At 47.2% G+C, this 17,349-nt stretch overlaps 1 protein-coding gene across 1 annotated transcript; it reads right to left on the reverse strand.

The window, feature by feature from the left end:
- Positions 1-733: 733 nt before the first annotated feature.
- Positions 734-16,182, reverse strand: znf574 (zinc finger protein 574). The gene is made up of 10 exons (XM_083679353.1): positions 16,113-16,182; positions 13,553-13,716; positions 9,568-11,149; positions 9,049-9,278; positions 8,569-8,748; positions 8,303-8,397; positions 6,466-6,560; positions 3,906-4,054; positions 3,445-3,732; positions 734-2,130 (listed from the first exon to the last, which is right to left on the reverse strand). Exons 2-10 carry the CDS (start codon positions 13,712-13,714, stop codon positions 1,507-1,509), a joined length of 3,405 nt encoding a protein of 1,134 aa, XP_083535479.1. The 5' UTR covers positions 13,715-13,716; positions 16,113-16,182; the 3' UTR covers positions 734-1,506.
- Between the last annotated feature and the right edge of the window lie 1,167 nt (positions 16,183-17,349).

Raw genomic sequence — 17,349 nt, forward strand, 5'->3', positions numbered from 1 at the left:
TGTACGTGTGTGTGTGTGTGTGTGTGTGTGTGTACGTCCGTGCCTGTGTGTGTGTGTGTGTGTCTGTGTGTGTGTGTGTGTGTGTGAAAAGCATCCTGTCAGCACACTCGCTGGGTGGGAGAAGACTATAATGGGCCGTTGCAGTGTTGGCAAAAGTTATATCACATCAAGCCTTTTTCCATCGAAGCGCAAATGAGATCATTATTTTTGATAACTATACAGCTATCGCTGAATGATACGGTCATGCTATTTGCCATAACGCCATTGTGTAACAACCCCATTCCAACTAAATCATTATAAATCCTTTCACCTCCCTATCATCATCTGTAATTACATCATGTAGTTAGTCAATGGCCATTTATGCCCCAAGCATAATATGCACATTATTGTTAATCCATATACACCACACAGTGACAAGCACTGAAACAAATACATCTTGCATAATTGAATGCCTTTATGGGATATCTCATCTTGCCGTCTGAGTTCTGTTTGTGTGGTTCATACTGTGTGTGTGTGTGTGCATGTGTGTGTGCATGTGTGTGTGTGCGTGTGTGTGTGCGTGTGTGTGTACGTGCATATTTCCTGTGTCTGAGACTCCATATTGTTCATGTCAAACAAGTGATTTGTCATTTACTGTGGGGTCTATAAAGCCCATCCTATCTGATGTGAGAGAAAGGCTGAGGGCGCTGCCCCCATGTCATCCTCCTTAGAAAATGATGGACGCCAGTAAATGTGAATGCTGAAGCGTTTTATTAAAAAGAAAACAGAACAGACTTTATGGGAGACTCGAGTACGGCCCTGATAAAACGGGCTATAAATACACAGTGATGGTATATATACAGGGAGCACTTTAACAATCTGCTTTTCAATCACTTTTTCTTATAAAGAGAATCCATTTCTTTCCCTGTACCAGTTGTGTTTGCTTCCGACATGCCTCACTAGCCACCCTATACGATTTCAACATTTGCAATCAATTCGGCGCTTCCAAGTCAAACAAAAAAAATCTTTCATTGCTTTTCTACTGTACAACACGTAACTGTTTCAAAATCCAATGAATACAAAGCTGCATAGCTCATAAGTCCATGAAACAAGATTCTGCACATTCTGTGAACAAGTCCCTGCAATGTCAAAAACAAGAGAAAACAATAGCACTTCATATGCTTAACACTCATCTGAGATCCTATAATCTGACATTCTCTTCCCCCACACTTCTACTACTTCTCGTTCTTTACTCATCCTGTATTCTTTTGGTGAATCCCAAAAAGTCTTTCCTCGATTCCTCAAGTCCCCTCTCCTCGCCTCCTTCTCATCACGCACTGGAGGAGGGGAGGAACCTCAGACCTTCTCCTCCTGTGCTTTTTGAGAGGTGAGGTGAGAGGTGAGGTGAGGTGAGGTGAGGTGAGGTGAGGTGAGGTCAGGTGAGAGGATGCGAGCAATGGAGGAAAGACTTTTGAGATCCATTCTTGTCTTCCTTTTCCTCTCTCGTTCTCTGCATCTCCAGAGTCTCTACACGGTCTCTTCTATGATGAACTCGATGGTGTGTGGGACGTCCTGGCCCTCCACTACAGTCACAGAGGGCATCTCCTGTCCCTCCACCATGGCCGTGATGGAGGGAACAGACATGGAAGGCATGGAAATGGTCTGAGCGCCCAAGGAGGGGTGGAGGAACACCACCTGGGACCCGGCCGCCCCTGTGATAAAGGCCCCCGTCGTGTGCTCCGAGACGGGCATCCCCGGCACCATCATCCCCTCCGTGCCCCCGTCCGACTGGACCAACAGGATTGTTTGCACCGCCGACTCCCCTTCCCCGCCCGTCGCTAGTGTCGTCAGCACCCTGGCGCCTTCCGTCATCTCCGCGTCCGTGATCGCCGTGGCGAAGGCGTCGCCGGGGTCGTCGCCGTGGATGCGTATGTGCTTGTCGAGGTTGGAGCGCGAGCGGAAGGAGGCGGGGCAGCGGGGGCAGGGGTAGGGCTTCTCGCCGCTGTGGACGCGAGCGTGCTCCGTTAACCGCGCCGCCACGCTGAAGCTCTTGCCGCAGACCCAGCAGCAGAAGGGTCGCAGGCCGCTGTGGATACGCTCGTGGTCCTGCAGGTGGGGCAGCTGGCGGAAACGCTTCCCACATGTGGAGCACTGGGAAGGGAAGAGGGGGGGGGGAGACAGGATGATTGAGAGAGGAGAGTGAAGAGAATGAAGGGGGGGGGGGGGGGGGGGGGGTAGGGGAGAAAGGGAAGGAAGGGAAAATGATCATATATAATCATAATTGAGAGAGAGAGAAGAGAGAGGTGTGAGAGAGAGGCAATGGGAGAGCGGAAAAATGGAAATGAGACAAGGAGTTGAGGAAGTAGAGAAGAGAAGGGCAGACATTAAAATTAATAGACTTCATATCTTGAAAACTGTTTTGGAGAAGAAAAAGAAATACTGAAATATCCCTCTCCATTTTTGCAGAGACAGCACATCTGGCAGAAGAGGAGGAGGAGGAGGAGGAGGAGGGGGAGGGGGAGGAGGAAGGAGTAGAAAAAAACAATGTGTGTCTAGAGAGAGAAAGAGAGAGAGGACAATGGTAATAGTGGATAGAACAGGAAGAAGGACTCATGGGACTAAACAGGTGTAAAACAAAAGGCTAGAAGCTGCCTGACACCAGAGTGCTAGAGCCTAACCGCTGCGGGGCGCTCACCTTCCCCCACATCCGGCTGTCTATCACACACTCCCAACTCCCACTCCACCATACACAAAGACACTGGAGACTGTTTGTCTCATTCAGCAAAAAACTCTAGGCTATTCATTCATGATTGGATGTCATATTCTGTTTAATTGGAGCCGATTCCGCTGCTCTGCTGCCTTGATGAAATGTTTATTCATTCCCGCCCCCTTCATACACAAAGCGAACTGACATGTGTTCCTAACAAATCTGAATGCAACAGTGAATCTGTTCACATATGATGGTGAATCTGAATCACATATGGTGTGATCGTGGTGTGAGGGAGCATGTTGAGGCAGGTTCAGTATGAACGGCCAGCCCAGTGCCCAGTGCCCAGTGTAGCGGAGCCCCAGAATAGTAACACACAGAGGGGAAGCTGAGCTGAGCTGACAGGCCTTAACTCAGCCGTATCATTAATCACTGCTACTGTACACAGGAAGGGGAAACAGCAGCAGGACACATACACAGGCATGACCACGACCGCAGGCGTGACCACGACCGCAGGCATGACCACGACCGCAGGCATGGCCACGACCACTGAACCAGAGACAGGTGGTTATTCAAAAAAGTATAAGCTATTTGAGAGTCATACTGTACTATATATGAAATGGAAGAGAGTGATTAAAAAGACTGAAAGACTGTGAACAATGTACTACCTCACCAGACACGCATACACAGACACACAGACACACAGACACACAGACACACATACACAGACACACAGACACACAGACACACAGACACACCTCAAAGGGCCTCTCATCGGTGTGTATCCTCATGTGGACATTGAAGGTGGAGGTGTAGGCGAAGTCCTTGCCACAGATCTGACAGTGGAAGCGGCGGGCCTGGCGTCCCTTGCCCTGCGTGCCCTGGCAGTGGGCCAGGATGTGTTCGCCCAGGGCCGAGCTGGAGGCGAAGCGCCGTCGGCAGGGCGACAGGGGGCACTTGAGGGGGGTCTGGCCCGTGTGGGAGAGCCTGTGGAGATCCAGGCCCTCCTGGGTCATACAGCGGTGGCCACACATGTCACACTCCACCTGGGGCAGGCAGGGAGAGTTAGGAGGGGGGATGGAGGGGGGAGGGGGGATAGAGGGGGGGTCGGTTGGCTTGAATTTCAACTTCCTCAACTCAACGTAAATTGACTGAATTGACACGGCATTAATCCGATGACATGATCTGCAGGACTGTAAGAAATCATGGTCCCCCTCACCTGTCCGGTGCAGCGTCCTCGTCCCTGTCCCCGTCCGCGGCCCACGGTCTTCTCCGCCTCTGACTCGGGGCAGCGCTGCAGGTGGATGTCCAACACGGATTGGTTGAGGAACTGGGCTGAGCAGTGGGGGCACATCGCTGGCTGTTTGTCTGAGGGGCAGAGAGGGTGTTTAGACAGGTGGGAGACAGAAGGGGATGGACTGACTGGGTTCTTTGGCAGGTTCCTCCTAACTCACAAAGTCAAAGATATACAGCACCCTGCATAAGTAACGGGACAGATTCAACCAAGGTTAAATGAGAGATTCTCAGCTTTTACTTGATGGTATTTGTGTACATATTGGTTTCACTGTTCAGAAATTACAACACTTTTTATGCATTGCCCCCCCCACCTTTAGGGTACCCAAAATTAATGGGACAATTGGCTTGACAGGTGTTCCTGGTAAGTCAGGTGTGTTCCCTCATATAATTTGTGCAGGCATAAGAGAGCTGTCAATGTCTAGTATTGATTCTAGGCTTGGAGTTTGCTATTGGTGTCTGTCAACATGAGGACCAAAGAGACGTCAGAAAGAAAACCCATCAGAAACATAGCCCAAACCTTAGGCTTGCCAAAATCAACAGTTTGGAACATCATTAAAATGTTTTAAAAAAAGCACTGGTGAGCTCAGCAATCGCAAACAGGCTGGTAGGACAAGGAAGACTTCCACAGTGAATGACAGTGCAGGGGGTGTTATGTTTGTGTATGTATAGCTGCCACTAGAACTTGCTAACTTGTCTTAATTGATGATTGGAACTGCTGACAGCAGCAGCAGAATGTATTGTCTGCTCGAAAAATCTTGTCTGCTCGAATGCGAGCAAATGCCTCCAAATTCATTGGATGGAAAACATACTGCCATAGCAACTCTGGAGTTTTTCAGGGCCAAAGTATTAGTAGAAAGGCCTTGGCCAAGTCAGTCTTCAGATTTTAATCCAACTGAAGATGCATTTAATTTCCTGATGATACAATGGCTGCAGTACAGGCCTGGAAGAGCACCACCAGAGATAATACACAGCGTCTGGTGCGGTCAATGGGTCACAGACTTCAGGCAATTATTGCATGTAAAAGATTGTCAACCAAATACTAAACACCAGTGCTTAATTTGGACATTTGATAAATCTGTTCCATTACTTTTGGGTACCCTGAAACAGGGGAACTATGCATAAATAGTGTTGTAATTTTTGAATAGTGAAACCAATATGTACACAAATACCATCTCTACTTTATTCTCTACTTCAACCCCATAGTAATTGTTTGATTTAACTTAAAGCCAAAGTGTAGAGCCAAAAGAAGAAAAAAAGCTTTACTGTGCCATTAGGGTTAGGGTTAGCAGGGCACTGTATGTTCAAAATCACACTGGGATCCTTGTGTGTAAGGGAATCAATTCAAAGACAGGCGCGCGCACACACACACAATTAGGCTACCTCTGCAGAGGACAGACACACACACACACACACACGGACACACACGCACGCACGTACGCACATAAAACTTAAGACATTAGTCCGGGTACTGGTAAACAAACTCAGGCTCTCTTTCTATTTCAGTGCATCTATCGCCAAAAAAAAAGGAGGGGAAGGAAAAAAAAAGTGCTTTGATGTTCCATCAGTTAGCAGCTGCTAGCGTCTGCAGTTGTCAAGGCAACGTTTCACACAATCTTTCAGAGCCAGTAACATCCCAGCGGGGCAAAACACACACACACACACACACACACACACACACACACACACACACACACACACACACACACACACACACACACTCACACACTCACACACTCACACACTCACACACTCACACACTCACACACTCACACACTCACACCACTCCCAGAGGGACTCTCCACTTCCACTAAGGATGATCTCAATCAATGCTCCCGGACGGATCAATGGATCAATTCCACCAATCAACTCCCTCTGAGGAGCTGTGGCATACCGCTGACCCCTTCTCGGCGTCGGTTAACGAGGTTGTCGTGACAACGCCCGACTTGATTAAAATCAACCGACGTTTTGACCCAATTCATCTAATCCCCCCCCCCCCCCCCCCCCGATCCCCCATTCTGTAGACAAATCAATGAAAATTCATTGACTTAATGCATCCAGGGACAATGCACAGAGATGTATGTTTGTAAATAAACGACCTGGGCCTTCGGAGCTAACTGGCATTTATTGCAAACTTTGCATCAATCAATAGTAATTCACCTTAAGCTGAACTGATGGGAACATCATATCTAATAGTGTTTCCATTAAAGCCAAGGTGGAATCGGAATGCTCATCATGTAAATCACATCATCAGTGAGCAGGTCTCTCATTTCATCAGTGTACAGACACTCACAGTGTTCTCTCTCTCTCACTCACTCACACACACACACACACACACACACACACACACACACACACACACACACACACACACACACACACACACACACACACACACACACACACACACACACACACACACACGTCTATGAAAGCATTGTAAACAGCTCATCGGACAAAACAGACAGACATCATTAGGCCCTGACCTTGATGTTTGAGGGAGTGCAGGTCCAGCTCCTTCCTGCGTTTGAAAGCCTCTCCACAGACAGAGCAGGGAAACGGATGACTGGTGTGGAGGAGTCTGACACCACAGAGAGAGAGAGAGAGAGAGAGAGAGAGAGAGAGAGAGAGAGACAAGAGAGAGAGAGAGAGAGAGAGAAGAGAGAAAAAAAGTAAACATGTTTACTACGTGTCCTTACTCTTCTGAAGTGCTACTAATACAGTTCTGCAACATGCAGTAAGTGCTGTTTTTTACTCTGACCCCGAGGAAAAGAAAAAAGATAGGAAGCGGAAGAAAAAGAGATGAAGAGAGCACGCCCAATGTGTTGCTCGCTGACGCCAGTAATACAGTGCAATGTGCACTTTGGAGATGCTTGTAAGCCACGCTTCAAGACCACAGTAATCCTGCAACATTCATAGAGGGAGGGAAACACAACCGTATGTTAGTTATCACCTATGGTGCCACTTGTATGGGGATTACTCCCAGACCTGTGTGCTTAGCTGTGTTGTTAAGCTCTTTAAGGTTAAATGACAAGTATTAGCTAGGTGTATAATGGCAGGAGATAAAAGGACAGTAAGCACACCCGGGGGGAGTGTGTGTGTGTGTGTGTGTGTGTGTGTGTGTGTGTGTGTGTTAGGAGACATGAAACGCCTATATTTAACCATAGCATTATGTAACAACAGTATAGCCGAAGGGAAAAGAGTCTGAGAGGCACTTGGATGTGTTTAACTGGCTGTATCAGTCATGTGTCAGTGCTGCGTTTGATCAGGAGGGAATATCCCAGATATATTATATGGGTATAATATGAAGGTAGAGAGGAGAACTTCTGTATATTGATTATCTAGATGAAGCCTTTCAGCCTGTAGCCAGGACAATGTCCCTCCCTCTCTCTTTAACGGCCTGTACAAAGACATGGGCAACAGTAGAGCTACACAATCATTATCAACCAATAAAAGATACATCCCCTTCTATGCATTATTCCTAAACGCATTACAGGTTGCAGTCTTAGCGCCTTTATAAATCCCCTTGTCCAACCTCCCCCCGCTGCGCCGAGCAGCAATAGCAAATCAATATTTCAGAGTGAGGTGAACCTGAAAATTAAAATTTCAGACCAGGTCATCGCTCCATCCCCCAAATGTTCTGTAATGAGAGAGGGTGGCAATGTACCTACTGTACCCTACGTAGACAACGCCTCGCCACCCAACTACGAATCCAGAGACGGTTCAAGGGTAGCGCTTCATTCGCTCCCCGATCACGCCCTCCCATTGGTCCTGGGGTCATCTGTGAGCCAATCTTACCTCCCCCCTCCACCTTCTCACACAGTTTTAATAGGGCCTCGCTTTGACACCCCCCTGCTTCTCTTCGTCCTCCTCCTTATCGTTATCATCTTAATTTACTGCGCTCCGCCTGTCAATCACCGCTGGTGGGGGCTCAAGGGCGCAGAGGCGTCCCTGCCTCTATGTTTACCACACAGCTTAAATAGCTGCTCTGTGTTCAGACAGGGTTTGGTCTGTGTATGTATCACCACAGCTCCGAGCCGGCTGGATGTTTATCTAAATCCTGTCCTGTGGTCTAGATTGGTTGTAGTGTGTTTAGGCCTGTAAACAAGGTCTGAATTACACAGAGTCTAGGGGATGACCTACCTACAGCAGGAAGGACCACCATTCATATCTGTTAGAATATTACAATATATATATAATATCTAGTATAATATTCAGTGTTGTAGGATATTATGATACACAGTATACATTAAATAGTGTCATACTCATAGTTCACGCACGCACACACGCACGCACGCACTCACTCACTCACGCACGCAGTACCTGTGGTCAGTTAGCTGTTGCTCAGTCTCAAAGCGAGCCGTACAGTTGGGGCAGGCAAAGAGATTGTTGGCACCTTCACCCTCCTCCATCCGCACCTGCAGAGAGTGGTTGGCACAGAGCAGAAAATCAGACAGATCAAAAAAAACTCACCAATCAATTTCAATGCCAGGGTACAGATGTAAGGCAATTAGTGGCCCAGATTTTTCTACAGTAGGGGTAGCGAACTGTGAAAGTAAAGCGTGTGCTGTAGGGGGAACATCTCTGACCTGCAGGCGGGATCTGCGGTGGCGGGTCTTGGGCTGTGAGTGGATGAGGGAGTGCCTCTTCAGGGTGCCCGCCTGGGAGAAGCGTTTGCCGCACACGGGGCAGGGGAAGGGCTTGGTGCCCATGTGGGTGAGGCTGTGGCGCAGCAGGTTGGTTGATGAGGCGAAGGCCTTGTCGCACACCTACATAACAATAACAACGACAATATGGTCTGTTACTATTACTGTTACCAGTTACTGTTACTGTTACCAAGCTCTGTATAGGTGCTCAACAACACACCATGAGAACACAATCACCAAACAAATAGCGATGAAGAACGATGAAAGAAACGTCCAAATGTAACAGGAGAGCGAGTCAGTGAATTCACAGATCCATAAATTGCAACTCCAACCCCTCCAAGTTCACGTCACAATAAGAATGAAGGCAATCAAAAGCCATCCGATGACAACCGTGTCACACAGAGAAACAGTGAAATGTTTCACCTTGCAGGTGAAGAGCTTCTCTCCCGTGTGGCTGAAGACATGCGCGCGGAGGAAGACGCGGCGCGTGAACTTCTTGCCGCAGTGAGGGCAGACGTGCGGTAGCGGAGTGCGGGACCAGTCCTGTAGGAGCTTGGCAGGCGGGGGCAAGTTGGTGTTGGCATCTGAGAGGTCGGGGGTCACAGCGCTGTCCTCCAGCTCCTCTTTGGGGATGACTTCTCTGATATCGCTCTCTGATAACATGAGGAAACATCATAACACGTTTAGGACAGTCCATGACAGTCCATGACAACTACAAACCTATCTGCTAAATAACGACATTATAGCGTCATCTTTTGCGTTACTGCATTGTCTATTCACAGTCATACAATGTTCTCATCGCGCTGTGTGTGTTTTTCTCTGCCGTCTCATTTGTTGCTTCTTTATGCTATCGTATCCTGATGCTACGTTGTGAGCCTGAAAGGAAACTAATACATTTCCTAACAGATTATAATCATATACCCCCCTATGACTTGGACCTACCTTCAAGAGCGTTCTTGCTGATGATTCTAATGGTGGGTCTACCTCTCTTGGACGGGGGCGCGATTGACGCAGCAGTACTGGAGGAGGAAGGGAAGGCCAGCATTCTCTTGGGGGCGTGTGGGCTCTCCTGAGGGACTGTAGCTACCCCAGCCTCCGTCACCGTCTCCCCAGCCCCAAGCCCTGGTGTGTCTCGGTGCTGGCGACGGTGGTACAGGTACTGGGTGGTGTTCATGAAGTTCTCGCCACACTGGGAGCAGCGGTGGAGGGGCTCCTGTAGGCCGTGCTTGTCCTTGCGGTGGGCACTGAGCTCCGGCTCACTGATGAAGCCACTGCCGCACTGGGCACACAGGAAGCTCTGGGACTGGGTAGAGGCCTGGGTGTTAGAGATCGAGGGGGTGGATGTGGAGGTGGTTTCATCCTGGGTCCCATCCTGGTTCATCTCCTCAGGGCCATTGCTCTGGGACTCAGCCACCTCTGGCATCTCCGCAATGGACTCTTCCACTACTTCTTCACATGCCACCGATGTACCATCAGCACCATCTGAGGGGGGGTTCTCTTGTATCTTGTTAACCTGGTCTTCAGAAGTCTGTACTTGCACTAGCTCGACATTTGGCCTCTGCAACCCCTTTAACCCCCCCTGCTTGGCCCCATCCTTCCCCATCATCATCATCATCCCCTCCCTCTCCCTCTCCTCCCCTCTCTGGCGGTGCTGCTTCCGGTGGTAGAGGAAGAGGGTGGTGTTGAGGAAGCTCTCCCCACACACGGTGCAGCGGTGCAGGGCTTCCTCCAGGCCATGCTGGGTCTTACGGTGGGACACCAGCTCCGACACCATGCCGAAGCTGGAGCCACAGTCCACGCACAGGAGGCTAGAGGGGGGCTTGGGTTTCTTGTTGGCCCCCCTCCTCCTGGGGGTGTAGGAGTCCTCTGGTTCAGTGGTAATAGTAGAGGAGGGAGTCTGGGTCTGGGGCTGGGAGGGAGTGGGGTCTTGCTGCAGGGCTGACTGGGTCTCTGCTGGGGTGGACTGGGTGGCTGTAGTCATGTCATCCTGAGTCTCTACTCCCTCTTCAGTCTCTTCAGTTGTATTCTCTGTGGTTGTCTCACATTCCTCTTGTCCTTTTTCCACTGGTCTTTTATCCTTCACTTCATCCTGTACAATTCCCTCCTCCATCCTCTCTCCTCCTCCCTGGTCTGGAGGGTTGGCTTCATCGGGACTCAGGGCCACCTCAACCTCCGCCTGATCCTCACCTCCTTCCTCTGCCACCACTCCTGACTCGTCTGGTCCTGGTCCTGGTCCTGGTTCCGGGTCCGGGTCCGGTCCAGACTTGTTCTGCTGACACTGACCTTCTTTGCGGTGGTGCTGCCACAGGGCGAGGGCATTGAAGAGCGCATCACAGTCCCCACACTGGTAAAGGATCCGGGGCTGGTCCGCAGAGGAGGGCTTCCTTGGGCTGGTCGTGGCCGGGAGGGGTGCACCGGAGCTGGGCAGCACTGAGGCGACCGTGGCCTGGGTCTGGATCTGAATCTGGGTCTGAGGGATGAGGGAAACCGTTGATGGAGCTATGGACAGGGTATGCACCTGCTCCTAAAAGGGGAAAAGGGATAAAGGGAGGGACAGAGGGATAAAGAGAAAAAGAGAATGAAAAAGAGTGAAAAACACAAGAAGGCCAATTTTGACAATAATGTTTAAGCCTGAATAAACCAATTAACATTAATTTATTTCCCCAGGTTGCTTTTCTGAAAAATCTGTCTTCGTCATGCTCTGTTTCTACATACAAAAGGAAATCTCCCCCTTGTTGTACAATCAGGGTCAAAGTCATTATTGAATTGGGCAGAGTCCATTCAGCCAGGAGCACCATTGTTTTCTTTGGCAGAAGAGGGATGAGAATTCAGTATTCCTGGGGCAGAGAGAGGTCAATGAGAGCAGACATGTGTGTTAAAGGGTTTCTCTGAGGAAACCAGACAGAGAAGATAAGGGCTCAGGCAGGGCGATAAATATCACAGGCCTATCAGCGGGGTTCAGAGGGTCACTCCGTGGGGTTTTAGACCTGCTCACTTGATCCATTTGGATGATAAACGGAGAAAAAACATCAAGGTCGAGGTTAATGCTCTTTTGTTTCATTCAAGCCAACGCGGCGAGAATCTTCATTCAAGCCAATGCACCGTGGCTAACATAATAATAGCTTTGCTGTGGTTTGGTTTCGGTATTCTTCGTTGAAATCTGTGATGTGAGCAACACAGTGAATCTATTTCAAGTTGGTTGATTTGCGTAATGAACTGAGTGAGCCTAAATAATCATCATAATCAATATCAGATCCAAAATGTTTGATTTATTTAGATAATAACTAGAACTTATGCAGCATCACTTTTTCATACCTCAGTGTAACTGCCGTTATTAAACCAGTCAATGTAACATTAACTGCGGTTGACACTGTTCCTTTCAAACGTGGCAAAAACGATTACTGCGGAGTCGGAGCTCTCGAAATGGTGTCACAGGTGTATATTTTTATCTTCTTGATGAGAGAGCATTTTCAAAGAGACGGTGGATGAGTCATTCCCTCCTAAAAAAGGCCATCAGAAAAATGGTTGCACAGGATCCGGTCAGTGAGATTGAGTCGTGTGTACTTATCTACTAATCATAAACTTAATGGACTTAATTACCGGTTACTTAAGTGGACCTACACTTACAAGTGCGCTGAACTATTAAATGTGCGTAAACATGCAATTAAACCACTTGACTGGAGCACACACCATTCCTGCCAAAGCTCCTTTTCACAGTAATAACACTTGATCTCTTCTCTCTGGTAAGAGAGATGGGAAGTCATTATGGCAATACGTAATACAAATTGTTTCTACCTCGGTATTAATTCCCCCCCATCTTCCTTTTTAATGCTAAAAAGCAAAGCTTCCAATTTCCTGCCCGCCTATTTCATGTAAATACAGTTCTCTGGATCCAAACACTTCAGAGCGACAGAGAATAAAAAGGATTTTTTGACTTAATAGCAGCCTACATTCATTTGAAATGTAAACACCACCTGTTTTATAGCAATGTCGCCTTAATGTTACACAGAAATTATGATAATCGAGCTAATGAACTCAGAATGGTTGTAATAACCCAACTGATGGTCCCGGGGCCAGAATGCCATAAGGCACTTAGGTTTTATAGAGTGTTTCCACAGCTGATTCATCTGTGAGAAGGCCAATGAGCGATCCATCAGGAGGAGGGGGCGGCTCTGAGTGATGCATCTCTCTCACGCTCCTCTCCCCACACTGGCAACTCAAGATGCAATCTGCCTGTCACTCATGACACCATGCTTTATGGACCCAGAGCTGGAGAAGACAGTCACGATGACGGGGCGCCTGGCGCTGATTTGGAGAGCGAAGCGTGCTGTGGTAAACGTCACTCAGCAGCGAATGACTGTTTTTAACCCCCGGGCTGTACTGTGGCTGTCAGACGGAGAACAAGGACAGCACTGGTCACACCAACACCCATTATGACTCAGTCAGAGCAGCTCACACAGAAGGCCAATATTTCCATTCATTATACATATTTCAGACTCTCAGACATTCAAGACGGAATTCTTTGTAGAACTGCAAATTTATGGTGTAGAACATTCTGATGAAATTCATCCCAAATGAATTTCTCAGAAGAGAAAATTCATGTTTATGTATGTCATAATGGGAGATCTATTTCCCTCCGAACTGTGTTTATAGAATACAATGTATTACGCGAGAAACCAACAGGGCTCACTAATTCATATGGGAAGCCTTGAGCCCAACAATGGTGCCACATACACAGTAGAAATTTACACACAGTTGAATATGTAAATATTTAATGTGGAAAACATTGAGAAATGGCATGGCTAGAGACCAAAATATAAATATTTCAGATCCAATTCGGCAGATGCAATTCGGCAAGAAATGTACCCACCATGGGGTGTTACTTTGAATGGGGAAGTCTACTCTATGGGCCAATTGGTCTCAGTACCTGTGTCTGTAGAAGAGGAACAGAGACTGAGGCAGTTCCAGGTGCCACCATGGGGGGCGCCACATTCTCTGTGGTGCAGGTGAGCTGGTGTGTGAGCACCTCCTCCAGGGTGTTGAACTCCTGGTAGCAGGGGAAGCACATGTACACCGAGGAGGTCTCCATACCTGCCAGAGAGAGGGAAGGACAGAGAGAGAGAAAGAAAAAATAAGAGAGAGAGGGAGAGAGAGAAAGAAAGAAAGAGTTAAAGTCCCACACCAGCTAGATTTCCTTCCTGGCTTTACTTGAAAAAAATGAAAATACTCAAATAATGGATGATTAATAAAATGTGTCAAAAGGTTGTTTTGACTAACTTGCAAAAAAGCAGATGAAGGGGGTTAGGAGGGTTGTATTTGACTCTGGGCGCTACACACAAGCTAGACACGTCACACTTTGAAATGTCATACGGAAATAGTTTTCGAAGCTCAGAAAATAGAATATATTGCACAAAATACACTTGGACCTAAATGGCAATTTTCTGACTTGAATCATTGTGCAATAACATTGTGCAGCACCAGGATGTCATATATCAGCTAAAACAACGTTGACATGACTAATGTGAGCCTTTAAGGCCAAAACTAGGCTACAATGACGGAGTGACATTGCCATATTCAATACATGATTTTGGCTGGAGCTCATCCTGTTCTATTTTTGTTCTCTGTCTGCAAGTGTCAGAGAATGACCCATTATTATTTATACATTGGAACTAACATGTTATCATCTCTAACACCAAACAAGACCCAGACACACACACACACACACACACACACACACACACACACACACACACACTCTCTCCCCTCCCTGAAATCTGATATCAGAATTAAATGACCTTTAGGCAAACGGATTGCATGTGTGTATATGCTCTCATACCTATAAGTCCGTGTATGAAATTGTAATCAATGACATGTTGTAAACATTGCCCTCTCCTGATGAAAATGAGTACCTACATGTACAATACATGGGCCTCTAGTCTGGAATTAGTTCCTGAACTTCCAAGTCAAAATGGCAGTAGGACCTTATTGATATTCTGCCCATGCAGGTGTCTCTTTAGGTAGAGGTCCTGCTAAGTTCATCTGACATTCAATAGGCTGAGGTCTAGGTTAGTAACCACATCAATTAGATCATGCCTAATTGGACCCATCGGGAGTTCAGAACCCTTCTGCAGTGCATATACCTGTTCCCACCTACCCTCTTCTGTCTCTATCTTACTCTCTGGCCACAGACCAGACCTTGTTGCATATTAGTAGATCCCTGCCAGGGAAAGAGAGAAAGAGAGAGAGAGAGAGAGAGAGAGCGAGCGAATGAGAGACCTTGAGGGTGTGAATCAGTAAGTATGACACATCATCACTGCCCTCTGTTAGTGCGGAGGATGAACAGGGAGAAAAAGAGAGGAGAGTGTGTGTGTGTGTCATGCTGTGTACAGATGGTCAGCTACATATCCTTGGCCAAGAGAGCCTGACCGGAATTCTGACCCTTCTGTCACATCTCAGAAGTGGTGTTGATGGTTGGTGTAAACTTCCTCTACTTATGATGCCATAGACCTACTACATAATGACATTCCTATATATAAATACATTCTCACAGCAGATGGGGCTACTACTGTGTAAAGCATGCAGAATTAAGACACAGTATCAGCTACATGAAAAATAGTTCAACAGACCAGGAGTCAAGACAAATGCACAACTATGTTTAAATCTCCAACTTGTAACACATATAAGAGAATTGCTTAACATTGTGTAAATGAATATGGTAGTTATCTTCATATTTCAATGGAAGCAACATTGCGGCATTTAGAATGCCCCCAATGTCATATAATTGGCAGTTGAAGCAAGTTGGCCATGGGCTAGTCGGGAGTCATTAAACAATATGTGTGTGGATGGAAGATTTAGCTAACAGCATCATTATCCAACCTGCCACCATGGCTTGTCGTCTGGCGTAGTTGTTATTAGCGCCGCGGGCGTGCTTAGTAACTTGACAAACCCAGTGTCATGTGTGGATGTTAGCTAGACTGGGGAGAATGACAACAAGTGCCTTGCTAGCTAACCTCTGCAGCTCTAGTGACAGCTAGCTAGCTCGAGAGGCTAGCTAGCTAACTGGCTAGCTAGCAGCTGCTCTCGAGTAGCAAAGATGGCCAACCGGGACAACAAGCTAGATTGCAAGCATTTAATGTAACGTTAGCTACATACATAATAACCGTTCACAAGCCTCTAGTATCACGTTCTACCACTGCGTTGTTATTGCATTTGAAAGTTAGTTAGCAAGCTAGCTCACTACTGTCCACTAGTCAGCTGGCGGTCGCTAAATAAACATAGTTTTCCTCTTCTTTGAAAGAAGCGACGAAGAAGGGCGGCATATGCTTCTTCGGTGGTGTAATGGCGGCCACCAATTTAATGTAAACGTTGGATGTCTCCCCCCGTTGAGACTCCGTGTAAACAGAAATCAGTGCCTAAATTCTGGAGAAGGTCAATTCACATTAATTCTATAAACAAAATAAAAGTCATATTATAGCAAGATAACTCACCGCACACTGAAGCTATTCTCAGTTGAGGAAACAGTTCTGTTTTTGCAACACGGGAACAAGGCTCAATCGGATAGGCTTGTCAGCTCTATCATAGGCCAATAGTAATCGACTACACAAAAGAGCGCACTTTGCGTTTCGCTTGTCTGGATGATGTTTGTCACTTGTTGTTACAGGCAGAAAAATAAGGTCCCTTGATCCATATCAAATCAAAGTTTATTTGTCATATACACATAATACAGCCGTAGACGGTGCAATGACATGCTTAGGGAAAGCTAGATCCTCAACAGTGTAACTAAGTAATAATAATAATGATAAAAACAATAACATAAGGTGGCAATATTATTAAACAGCAGAAACACAACAGCAATAGTGGGTAGTAGCAATAGTAGTATGTAATAGTATGCATCTAAGTGTGTGAGCGCATATGCTTGTGTATGGGCGGGCTGGGGGCTTCCTCTTTCACCTCCCAGAGTAGATGTCCTACACGCCTGGGAGCTCACGGCCCGTGATGAACTGGGCGGTTTTCGCTACCCTCTGCAGAGCCTTACGGTCGAGGGCGGTGCAGCTGCCGTTATCAGGCGGTGATACAACCAGACAAGACAATCTCTATGGTGCACCTGTGGAAGTTGCCGCCTGAGGAAAAACAGGTGCTGACGCGCTGTCCTGATCACTGTATAGGTGTGGTGTGACACAGAGGAACTTGAAGCTGCTGACTCCCCGATGTTGAATGCAGAACTGTAGCCAATGAACAGCATTCTCACATACAGTAAGTATCGCTCTTGTCGTTGATCCTTGTCCAGTGCCAGTGTCCGTATTTTTAGATAGTTTTGAACCTTGTATTACGATATGCAACTTTCTTTTCTCTCCAAAATCCATCACATGCATCTTCATAATATTTTATTATTTCGCTGTCAGTGTTTTTCATTCATGTATTGAGCACAATAGGCCCAGAGCCCTGTAGCCAGAGCTCTGACATGCCGACTTACTCTATTTTGTCTCGTGATAATATTCCATGGCTTTCATGGTCTAGACTCTAGCTCACCCTATCCAGAGGTCATTTGATGAAGTCTAGCCCATCCATGTTTCAACTTCTCAACAGATTTAGGCTCAGAAATGACCTCAACAAAAGTCCTCAATCACACCTTTAGCCATAAGCCCACAAAAGATTGAATGAATTTCTGAAATGATTATCTCTAAACGGCTGAAGCACCCGGATTCTGCCCCGTCAAGCTTTATA

This window comes from Argentina silus (genome assembly GCF_951799395.1).
Source record: "Argentina silus genome assembly, chromosome: 10".
Classification (NCBI taxonomy): domain Eukaryota; kingdom Metazoa; phylum Chordata; class Actinopteri; order Argentiniformes; family Argentinidae; genus Argentina; species Argentina silus.

Coding starts and splice junctions, on each gene's coding strand:
- znf574 (XM_083679353.1), bottom strand. CDS start 13,714: ATGGAGACCTCCTCGGTGTACATGTGCTTCCCCTGCTACCAGGAGTTC. Junction 11,150..13,552: donor TTCCTCTTCTACAGACACAG/GTACTGAGACCA, acceptor TTCCCCTTTTAG/GAGCAGGTGCATACCCTGTC. Junction 8,398..8,568: donor ACCGCAGATCCCGCCTGCAG/GTCAGAGATGTT, acceptor CACTCTCTGCAG/GTGCGGATGGAGGAGGGTGA.